The sequence below is a fragment of the Salmo trutta genome, chromosome 39 (genome assembly GCF_901001165.1).
Source record: "Salmo trutta chromosome 39, fSalTru1.1, whole genome shotgun sequence".
NCBI lineage: Eukaryota > Metazoa > Chordata > Actinopteri > Salmoniformes > Salmonidae > Salmo > Salmo trutta.
Window position 1 is genome coordinate 16,971,231 of NC_042995.1, and position 12,283 is coordinate 16,983,513.

General features: G+C 46.7%; 1 protein-coding gene across 1 annotated transcript in view; it reads left to right on the forward strand.

Annotated features, from left to right (window-relative positions):
* Nucleotides 1-12,283, forward strand: part of LOC115179286 (beta-galactoside alpha-2,6-sialyltransferase 2) — a 28,969-nt gene that overhangs the window by 9,394 nt on the left and 7,292 nt on the right. Inside the window, exons 2-4 of the mRNA XM_029740670.1 lie at nt 500-1,387; nt 8,987-9,084; nt 9,431-9,532. Of these exons, the coding sequence (XP_029596530.1) occupies nt 571-1,387; nt 8,987-9,084; nt 9,431-9,532 (1,017 nt within the window). The 5' untranslated portion in view covers nt 500-570. The remainder of the gene's footprint in view (nt 1-499; nt 1,388-8,986; nt 9,085-9,430; nt 9,533-12,283) is intronic.

Sequence of the window (12,283 nt, forward strand, 5' to 3'; positions counted from 1 at the left end):
TGTGAACCGCCCTATGGGACTCCCAATCACGGCCAGATGTGTTACAGCCTGGATTCAAACCAGGGCTGTAGTGACGCCTCTTGCACTGAGATGCAGTGCTTTAGACCGCTGCGCCACTCGGGAGCCCTAACTTCCTTTTGATTTTGATTTTTTTTTTACTATCTGTTTTGCCATGTATGATTATGTTATTTATTGCATGTCTATGGGCTAATAGCGTTAAGGGCAAATTCAATGTTTCATCAAATATATTTTATTTATATATATTTTTTTACAGGGATTCTAAATCCAGATAGCTAAATATTCCTTAGTATGACCTTAAAATAATTCCATATGTTAGCTTAGTAGAAACCTGGGCCCTTAGACCTTAGGGGGTTAAGCTATTATAGTGCTTACACTTACGGATACATTGTATTGTATGAATTGGTGCGGTACTACTGAAGTTCATCATCCACTTTATTGTATGAAAATGTGCTATACTAATAACGTTTTACCTCTTTAGGCCTCATCCTGAGCACTGCCAGGTCGGCCTCTAGGGATCGCTGACGGGACCGGGCCCCAGCTGCACCCGCCATGACTCCCAGGTCCTCCACCATGACCCCAACCATGAAGCAGTGGAGGCAGCTGGTTCTGGTGGTGATGCTGGCCTGGCTCCTCATCTTCCTGGCCCTGCTCTCCCACTTCCTGGACCCCCGGGATGTGGATCTCCGCTCGCCCTCCTCGCTCACCCACCCCGAGACCCGCCGTCTGGCCTCCATCCAGGGTAGTCCATCGGGCATCAGGGCTTCTACTCTTGAGGTGTCATCCTCATCTTCCCCCGCCAACCAGGATCACAGCCACAGCCGACAGGGAAAACAGGCCCTGGAGCTGAGCCAGAATGGTGACTCGGTGGTCTGGAAAAAGGTGAGCGACCAGGAGGAGGGGGTGGATCAGGAAAGGGAAGAGAAGATAAGGAGGGAGAGACTGAGAAGGACGAGGAGGAAAGGGAGCATGTCCAGGGCTGAGCAGTGGGGCAGAGACGGCTACTATTTATCCCAGTCCAAGGCAGTGGTCCAGCAGCTGCGAAGGGGCATTGCCTCAGCGGGAATGCTCGCTCCACACCTGCAGAAGTCCATGAGGGACTACCTGAATCTCAACAGGCACCATGTGGCCTACAGGGGGCTGCGCAGGGGTAGGCAGAGCGGGAGGGAGGTACTCTGTGAACTGAAGGAGCAGGCCAGGTTGAGGACACTGGATGGGACAGAGCAACCCTTCTCTGGGCTGGCCTGGGACAGGCTAGTGCCCCCACGACCTCTGGAGCAGCTTTGGGGCCAGGGGTCAAAGTTCAAGTCGTGTGCGGTGGTCACCTCGGCCGGGGCTATCCTCCACTCTTCCCTAGGGAGAGAAATTGGTGAGTACTGTAGGACAGGTGATACACATTTTTCCAAACATCGGCAGTATTTATAACGTACCTGTTAGCTCCAATGTAAATAAAGACACTACTGGTACAAATCCAGACGGAAGTAAAGCTCAAACTAGATTTATTAAACCCAGCAGGATGTTGCAGCTGCATAACACAACATACAAGTCACACAATCACATATTTATACCTTCCAACTGGGCAAAGTGATCTCCTTGTATGTCTAAGATGAACAGATTCTCTGTTGCTGGGCAGGAACTAAGTCTGTTCTTGGTAGTGTCGTGGCCCGGCCTGAACCCAGAACGTTCGTGTTCGTGTGAGTGATAAGGCTTCAGTTGGAGTGTTGTTGGGTAGGGACCCTTTGCCCCCCCCCTCCCAGAGGTCTCTTCTCTATTCAACTGTTGTCCTCACCTCGATGTTGACTTCCACATCTCTATTGATTCTAGTTCCATTGAGACTAACTTAGTTTATCAGGTACTGAGGCTGCACTGAGGCTCACTTTAACTACATCCTTAAAAAATATTTACAGGAAAGGAAGAACATGTCTGGACAGACAGACACTTTCTGTACTTCAAATCAAACTTTATTTGTCACATGCGCCGAATAAAACAAGTGTAGACTTTAACGTGAAATGCTTACTTCACTGCAATATTACACACAAGCTTCAAAATCCTAAGTAATAACAAGTTAGTACTACTAATCAGACTGATTATACAGGTATACAAGTTATTACAACTAATTGGCTGATTGTCAGACTAGTCTTCATCACTGCATAAGTGTATTGCTTTGGTAGGTTTGATTTACCCTTAAAATTGAACTAGCCTCTACCCTTACAGTGCATAAGAGCTCTGATGCTGGGAAGTTCCTCACACCTATAGAAATCGCTCCGCATTCAGTGCACGTGAATGGAAACGCTGGCTTACTCTACGGGATCTGTAGACCACTCTACTTTGTATTCATTCAGTAGCCTTTCATGTTGATAGCATCAGATTGGCTTGTCACTCCCCATGTATCTGTTCATTTGATGTGATGAGTAGCCTGCATGTCCTTGAAATGAGGAGGAAGAGCCGTGACAGTAATGCAGGCACCTTTTATAAATGAGACTTCTGCCGGTAAGATAAGACCTCCAAAGAAAAGGGTTTGCTGCTCTCTAGTGTTGGAGTTCGGTTAGTGACTCATAAGCATCACGATAAGCATAATATTATAGTTTACCTGAACAAAAATATAAACGAAACATGCAACAATTTCAAAGGTTTTACTGAGTTACAGTTCATATAAGGAAATCGGTCAATTGAAATAAATTCATGAGGCCCTAATCTATGGATTTCGCATGACTGGGAATACAGACACCTTAAAAATAAAAAAGTCGTGGCGTGGATCAGAAAACCAGTTAGTATCTGGTTTGACCACCATTTGCCTCATGCAGCACAACACATCTCCTTCTCATAGAGTTGATTGTGGCCTGTGGAATGTTGTCCCACACCTCTTCAATGGCTGTGCTGGATATTGGCTGGAACACGCTGTCGTACACGTTGGTCCAGAGCATCCCAAACATGCTCAATGAGTGACATGTCTGGTGAGTATGCAGGCCATGGAAGAACTGAGATGTTTTCAGCTTCCCGGAATTGTGTACAGATCCTTTCGACATGGGACCATGCATTATCATGCTGAAACATGAGGTGATGGTGGCGGATGAATGGCACGACAATGGGCCTCAGGATCACGGTATTTCTGTGCATTCAAATTGCCATTGATAAAATGTAATTGTGTTCGTTGTCCATACCATAACCCCACCTCCACCATGGGGTATTCTGTTTACAACGTTGACACCAGCAAACCGCTTGCCCACACGACGCCAAACACGCTGTCTGCCATCTGCCCGGTACAGTTGCCAAGAGAGTGCATAGCTGTCATCAAAGCAAAGGGTGGCTACTTTTAAGAATCTCAAAAAATATATATATATTTTGATTTGTTTAACACTATTTTGGTTACTGCGTGATTCCATAGTTTTGATGTCTTCACTATTATTATACAATGTAGAAAATAGTAAAAATAAAGAAAACCCCTGGAATGAGTAGGTATGTGTAAACTTTTGACTGGTACTGTGTTATATTTAACATTTAAGTCATTTAGCAGACGCTCTTATCCAGAGCGACTTACAAATTGGTGCATTCACCTATAATATCCAGTAGAACAACCACTTTACAATAGTGCATCTAAATCTTTTAAAGGGGGGGGGGGGGGGTTAGAAGGATTACTTTATCCTATCCCAGGTATTCCTTAAAGAGGTGGGGTTTCAGGTGTCTCCGGAAGGTGGTGATTGACTCCGCTGTCCTGGCATCGTGAGGGAGCTTGTTCCACCATTGGGGTGCCAGAGCGGCGAACAGTTTTGACTGGGCTGAGCGGGAACTGTGCTTCCTCAGAGGTAGGGAGGCGAGCAGGCCAGAGGTGGATGAACGCAGTGCCCTTGTTTGGGTGTAGGGCCTGATCAGAGCCTGAAGGTACGGAGGTGCCGTTCCCCTCACAGCTCCGTAGGCAAGCACCATGGTCTTGTAGCGGATGCGAGCTTCAACTGGAAGCCAGTGGAGAGAGCGGAGGAGCGGGGTGACGTGAGAGAACTTGGGAAGGTTGAACACCAGACGAGCTGCGGCGTTCTGGATGAGTTGTAGGGGTTTGATGGCACAGGCAGGGAGCCCAGCCAACAGCGAGTTGCAGTAATCCAGACGGGAGATGACAAGTGCCTGGATTAGGACCTGCGCCGCTTCCTGTGTGAGGCAGGGTCGTACTCTGCGAATGTTGTAGAGCATGAACCTACAGGATCGGGTCACCGCCTTGATGTTAGTGGAGAACGACAGGGTGTTGTCCAGGATCACGCCAAGGTTCTTAGCACTCTGGGAGGAGGACACAAGGGAGTTGTCAACCGTGATGGCGAGATCATGGAACGGGCAGTCCTTCCCCGGGAGGAAGAGCAGCTCCGTCTTGCCGAGGTTCAGCTTGAGGTGGTGATCCGTCATCCACACTGATATGTCTGCCAGACATGCAGAGATGCGATTCGCCACCTGGTTGTCAGAAGGGGGAAAGGAGAAGATTAATTGTGTGTCGTCTGCATAGCAATGATAGGAGAGACCGTGTGAGGATATGACAGAGCCAAGTGACTTGGTGTATAGCGAGAATAGGAGAGGGCCTAGAACAGAGCCCTGGGGGACACCAGTGGTGAGAGCACGTGGTGCGGAGACAGATTCTCGCCACGCCACCTGGTAGGAGCGACCTGTCAGGTAGGACGCAATCCAAGCGTGGGCCGCGCCGGAGATGCCCAGCTCGGAGAGGGTGGAGAGGAGGATCTGATGGTTCACAGTATCAAAGGCAGCAGATAGGTCTAGAAGGATGAGAGCAGAGGAGAGAGAGTTAGCTTTAGCAGTGCGGAGAGCCTCCGTGACACAGAGAAGAGCAGTCTCAGTTGAATGCCCAGTCTTGAAACCTGACTGATTAGGATCAAGAAGGTCGTTCTGAGAGAGATAGCAGGAGAGCTCGCCAAGGACGGCACGTTCAAGAGTTTTGGAGAGAAAAGAAAGAAGGGATACTGGTCTGTAGTTGTTGACATCGGAGGGATTGAGTGTAGGTTTTTTCAGAAGGGGTGCAACTCTCGCTCTCTTGAAGACGGAAGGGACGTAGCCAGCGGTCAAGGATGAGTTGATGAGCGAGGTGAGGTAGGGGAGAAGGTCTCCGGAAATGGTCTGGAGAAGAGAGGAGGGGATAGGGTCAAGTGGGCAGGTTGTTGGGCGGCTGGCCGTCACAAGACGCGAGATTTCATCTGGAGAGAGAGGGGAGAAAGAGGTCAAAGCACAGGGTAGGGCAGTGTGAGCAGGACCAGCGGTGTTGCTTGACTTAGCAAACGAGGATCGGATGTCGTCAACCTTCTTTTCAAAATGGTTGACGAAGTCATCCGCAGTGAGGGAGGAGGGGGGGGGGGAGGAGGATTCAGGAGGGAGGAGAAGGTAGCAAAAAGCTTCCTAGGGTTAGAGGCAGATGCTTGGAATTTAGAGTGGTAGAAAGTGGCTTTAGCAGCAGATACAGAAGAGGAAAATGTAGAGAGGAGGGAGTGAAAGGATGCGAGGTCCGCAGGGAGGCGAGTTTTCCTCCATTTCCGCTCGGCTGCCCGGAGCCCTGTTCTGTGAGCTCGCAGTGAGTCGTCGAGCCACGGAGCAGGAGGGGAGGACCGAGCCGGCCTGGAGGATAGGGGACAGAGAAAATCAAAGGATGCAGAGAGGGAGGAGAGGAGGGTTGAGGAGGCAAAATCAGGAGATAGGTTGGAGAAGGTTTGAGCAGAGGGAAGAGATGATAGGATGGAAGAGGAGAGAGTAGCAGGAGAGAGAGAGCGAAGGTTGGGACGGCGCAATACCATCCGAGTAGGGGCAGAGTGAGAAGTTTTTGATGAGAGCGAGAGGGAAAAGGATACAAGGTAGTGGTCGGAGACTTGGAGAGGAGCTGCAGTGAGATTAGTAGAAGAACAGCATCTAGTGAAGATGAGGTCAAGCGTATTGCCTGCCTTGTGAGTAGGGGGGGAAGGTGAGAGGGTGAGGTCAAAAGAGGAGAGGAGTGGAAAGAAGGAGGCAGAGAGGAATGAGTCGAAGGTAGACGTGGGGAGGTTAAAGTCACCCAGAACTGTGAGAGGTGAGCCATCCTCAGGGAAGGAACTTATCAAGGCGTCAAGCTCATTGATGAACTCTCCAAGGGAACCTGGAGGGCGATAAATGATGAGGATGTTAAGCTTGAAAGGGCTGGTAACTGTGACAGCATGGAATTCAAATGAGGAGATAGACAGATGGGTCAGGGGAGAAAGAGAGAATGTCCACTTGGGAGAGATGAGGATTCCAGTGCCACCACCCCGCTGGCTCGATGCTCTAGGGGTATGCGAGAACACGTGGGCAGACGAGGAGAGAGCAGTAGGAGTAGCAGTGTTATCTGTGGTGATCCATGTTTCCGTCAGCGCCAGGAAGTCTAGGGACTGGAGGGTAGCATAGGCTGAGATGAACTCAGCCTTGTTGGCCGCAGACCGGCAGTTCCAGAGGCTGCCGGAGACCTGGAACTCCACGTGGGTCGTGCGCGCTGGGACCACCAGGTTAGAGTGGCAGCGGCCACGCGGTGTGAAGCTTTTGTATGGCCTGTGCAGAGGGGAGAGAACAGGGATAGACAGACACATAGTTGACAAGCCACAGAAGAGGCTACGCTAATGCAAAGGAGATTGGAATGACAAGTGGACTACACGTCTCGAATGTTCAGAAAGTTAAGCTTACGTTGCAAAAAATCTTATTGACTAAAATGACAAATGATACAGTACTGCTGGCTGGTGGAGTAGGCTAGCTAGCAGTGGCTGCGTTGTTGACTTTGTTTGTATATATATATATATATATATATATACATACACACACACACACACACACACACAGTGGGGAGAACAAGTATTTGATAACCTGGAAAATCGGCAGTGTTTCCTATTTACAAAGCATGCAGAGGTCTGTCATTTTTATCATAGGTACACTTCAATCATAGGTACACTTCACATTGTATGATTTTTAAGTAATTAATTTGCATTTTATTGCATGACATAAGTATTTGATACATCAGAAAAGCATAACTTAATATTTGGTACAGAAACCTTTGTTTGCAATTACAGAGATCATACGTTTCCTGTAGTTCTTGACCAGGTTTGCACACACTGCAGCAGGGATTTTGGCCCACTCCTCCATACAGACCTTCTCCAGATCCTTCAGGTTTCGGGGCTGTCGCTGGGCAATACGGACTTTCAGCTCCCTCCAAAGATGTTCTATTGGGTTCAGGTCTGGAGACTGGCTAGGCCACTCCAGGACCTTGAGATGCTTCTTACGGAGCCACTCCTTCGTTGACCTGGCTGTGTGTTTCGGGTCGTTGTCATGCTGGCAGACCCAGCCACGACCCATCTTCAATGCTCTTACTGAGGGAAGGAGGTTGTTGGCCAAGATCTCGCGATACATGGCCCCATCCATCCTCCCCTCAATACGGTGCAGTTGCCTTCCCTGTGGCTCAGTTGGTAGATCATGGTGTTTCCAACGCCAGCATGGTGTGTGCAACGCCAGGGTTGTGGGTTCGATTCCCACGGGGGCCAGTACAAAAAAATTCAAATTAAAAAAAATGCATAAAATGAAATGTATGTATTCACTACTGTAAGTCGCTCTGGATAAGAGCGTCTGCTAAATGACTAAAATGTAAATGTAAAAATGTCCTGTCCCCTTTGCAGAAAAGCATCCCCAAAGAATGATGTTTCCACCTCCATGCTTCACGGTTGGGATGGTGTTCTTGGGGTTGTACTCATCCTTTTTCTTCCTCCAAACATGGTGAGTGGAGTTTAGACCAAAAAGCTCTATTTTTGTCTCATCAGACCACATGACCTTCTCCCATTCCTCCTCTGGATCATCCAGATGGTCATTGGCAAACTTCAGACGGGCCTGGACATGCGCTGGCTTGAGCAGGGGGACCTTGCGTGCGCTGCAGGATTTTAATCCATGACGGCGTAGTGTGCTACTAATGGTTTTCTTTGAGACTGTGGTCCCAGCTCTCGTGTAGTTCTGGGCTGATCCCTCACCTTCCTCATGATCATTGATGCCCCACGGGGTGAGATCTTGCATGGAGCCCAGACCGAGGGTGATTGACCGTCATCTTGAACTTCTTCCATTTTCTAATAATTGCGCCGACAGTTGCCTTCTCACCAAGCTGCTTGCCTATTGTCCTGTAGCCCATCCCAGCCTTGTGCAGGTCTACAATTTTATCTCTGATGTCCTTACACAGCTCTCTGGTCTTGGCCATTGTGGAGAGGTTGGAGTCTGTTTGAGTGTGTGGACAGGTGTCTTTTATACAGGTAACGAGTTCAAACAGGTGCAGTTAATACAGGTAATGAGTGGAGAACAGGAGGACTTCTTAAAGAAAAACTAACAGGTCTGTGAGAGACGGAATTCTTACTGGTTGGTAGGTGATCAAATACTTATGTCATGCAATAAAATGCAAATTAATTACTTAAAAATCATACAATGTGATTTTCTGGATTTTTTAGATTCCGTCTCTCACAGTTGAAGTGTACCTATGATAAAAATGACAGACCTCTACATGCTTTGTAAGTAGGAAAACCTGCAAAATCGGCAGTGTATCAAATACTTGTTCTCACCACTGTGTGTGTATGTGTGTGTGTGTGTGTGTGTGTGTGTGTGTGTGTGTGTGTGTGTATATATATATATATGAGTACAAACTATTGAATGAGACAAACGTTTTTGAGAAGATAATTATAAAAATACACTTATTTCTTTTCATTTTAGTAAGACATGAAAATGCAATGAAATGAAGGTTATTTGTTTATGTAAAAATCCAAATGTGAAATTCTTGGGGGAAAAGTCCCCAGAAATTCTGCCTGAAAAAATGTGGTCCCCACTGAAAAAGTTTAAATACCACTGCACTCGAGGGAGACATTCACTAACAACATTACGTATGCTTGTAGACAACCATGCCATTTTCATGGTACTGTTGGGTTGATGCATACAGCTTATGTCTATACCCTGTACTCAGATTCCCATGAGGCTGTGCTTCGCTTCAACGCTGCTCCTACAGAGGGCTATGAGAATGACGTGGGCAACAAGACCACTATCCGCATTATCAACTCTCAGGTAGGTCCCCCACTTCTCCTCCTGTGACTTTTCTTTAGTACTCAGGACCTCCTATTGATTGACAGTGGAATCACTGCCACACTGCCTTTATGAAAATGATTTGAGTTGATCTAGAGCTGAGTGAAACCGCTAGTCAGATCACTAAGACAGGCTATCCCAGCACTTCCACGCTTATCTAGTCAATCATTGATGATACACCTATCATTGGGAGAGGACACGTTGGCGTATGGGATCTGTACATGTGGACTGTAGGTGAGATGTACTCGTATTGCTTGCCTCATATTACATTTAGCCTGGGGTTCTGGAGAACTATCAGTACAGCAATCAGTAATTTGTCTCCCTGCAGATACTTGCCCGGCCCAGGCATCACTTCACCACCAGCTCTTTGTATAAGGGTATGACACTGGTGGCCTGGGATCCTGCACCGTACTCTGTGGACCTGCCCAGGGTAGGTCTCTCTGCTCTCTCTCACTGTCAGTCACGCGCTGTAGTGTGTGTGTGTGTGTGTGTCATTAATGACTTCTTAATCATCTCCTGGTTCATCTTAGGGAAAGTCTGGTGCAGAGTGAGTCAGCAAACATCACCGTTGTGGGCTTAAGCAAAACACTTAACACCCTACAATTGTTCCAGGAGCGCTGCACTGCAGCTGACCCACTGCTTCCAGCCCCTCTGGTGGTGTGTCTTGTGAGAGAGCGTCAACACAAATTTCCATTCTAAATGGACAACAAAGTGCCTCATATTTTATAAAAGTCATCTTAAGGTTTTTACTGAATAATTCAGAAAGTGTCTGTGTGTTTAGATTCAGGTTGCTGGTGTGTAGCTTACACAGGCCCCTTCCTGAGATCCTGTTAGCGGTAGTGGTCATGGTAACATTTAGCAGAGGCTTTTCTTCAGTGCAGCTAACAGTCAGTTAACCAACTGTGTGAATGCGCTCTATGGTGACAGTGCTGTCTTCAGCCTTTTGATTAATGTGGGTCACGTGTCAATCTCCAGATGTCAGGAAACATGATGACCAACTGGGTGGTAATGAGGAAAAGCTGAACGATACGGACAGATCTTCTGTAGTTTTCCACGGACTTTTGTCTTACTCAGTCCTAGTGAGGTGGGGGAAATGGTTTTCTAGCGTATTAGTGTTCATCAACAGGCTATAAGCTCTGGAGATGCTCCATCTTGTTTTAAAGTAGTTTGACAAATTGCTGTTACATTTTCCACAGTAAGTGTGAAAGGGAATTCTTCCGAGTTCTTTAAGACAATTTGTCGAGATAGGATTTGTTAGTCTATTCAGTTGAAAGAGATGGTAGCTAGCCTAAGATCAGTCACAACAGAACAAACACGAATAACATTCTCCTTAAGAAAACACAAATTTAGGCCTTGTCAATTTGTTAGAATTTCCTCCTCTTTTGACACACAGTTCAGTAGGCAAACTTTGTTGAACGTTGCAAGTAGAAATGTCATTAATAGAGCAGACACAATTCCTTATTTTACATGTCAGAGAGGCATGTTTGTTCTACATAAAATATTTATATCTGAACATTTCGCAACTTTGTGTCCTGCTGAACGTACCCTTGTATACGGTGCCTTGGGAAAGTATACAGACTCCTTGACTTTTTCCACATTTTGTTATGTTACAGCCTTATTCTAAAATGTATTAAATTGTTTTTTTCCCTCATCAATCTACACACAATACCCCATAATGACAAAGCAAAAAGAGGTTTTCAGAAATGTTTGCACATTGATTACAAATAAAAAACATATCACATTTACGTAAGTATTCAGACCCTTTACTCTGTACTTTGTTGAATAACCTTTGGCAGCGATTACAGCATCAATTCTCCTTGGATATGACTCTACAACCTTGGCACACCTGTATTTGGGGAGTTTCTCCCATTCTTCTCTGCAGATCCTCTCAAGCTCTGTCAGGTTGGATGAGGAGCGTTGCTGCACAGCTATTTTCAGGTCTCTCCAGAGATGTTCGATCAGGTTCAAGTCCGGGCTCTGTCTGGGCCATTCAAGGACTTTCAGGGACTTGTCCCAAAGCCACTCCTGCATTGTCTTGACAGTGTGCTTAGGGTCGTTTTCCTGTTGGGAGGTGAACCTTCACCCCAGTCTGAGGTCCTGAATGCTCCCGGGCAGGTTTTCATCAAGGATCTCTCTGTACTTTGCTCTGCTCATCTTTGCCTTGATCCTGACTAGTCTCCCAGACCCTGCCGCTGAAAAACATCCCCACAGCATGATGCTGCCTCCACCATGCTTCACCGTAGGGATGGTGCCAGGTTTTCTCCAGACGTGACGCTTGGCAGAGTCTTTACATGCCTTTTGGCCAGCTCTAGGAAGCCTTGGTGGTTCCAAACTTCTTCCATTTAAGAATGATGGAGGCCACTGTGTTCTTGGGGACCATCAATGCTGCAGATTTGTGCCTCGACACAATCCTGTCTCGGAGCTCTACGGACAACTATTTCGACCTCATGGCTTGGATTTTGCTCTGACATGCACTGTCAACTGTGGGACCTTATATAGACAGGTGTGTGCCTTTCTAAATCATGTCAAATCAATTGAATTTACCACAGGTGGACTCCAGTCACGTTGTAGAAACATCTCAAGTCTCATAGCAAAGGGTCTGAATACTTATGTAAATAAGGTATTTCTGTTTTTAAGGTTTAATACATTTGCTAGAATTTCTAAAAAACTGTTTTCACCTTGTCATTATGGGGCATTGTGTGTAGATTGCTGAGGAAAATGTTTTATTTAATCCATTTTAGAATAAGGCTGTAACGTAACAATATGTGAAAAAAGTTGCGTTTTTTCCCGAAGGCACGCTATATGGAGAACAATGTAATAATGTGTTTTACATGACCTCTGCTGTCTGCCACACACTTTGGCATGGCATTAGTTAAAATACAGATTGGACACACACACACACACACACACACACACACACACACACACACACACACACACACACATTCATAAGGCCAATGATCAAGGGCTGCACGTTAATGAAGTTATTCTAATGGCATCCACTTTGAAAATGAAAGCCATTGTTTGCATGTGTGTGTGTTTGTTTGTGTGTGCACATGCGTGTGTGCACATGCATGCGTGCGTGTTTGCGCTCGCAGTAGAGCATGTGCGTTTTTTCTATAGCCTGCTGTACTACATGCACCCAATTTGTACGGATGGTTGAACACATTCATTGGGACTT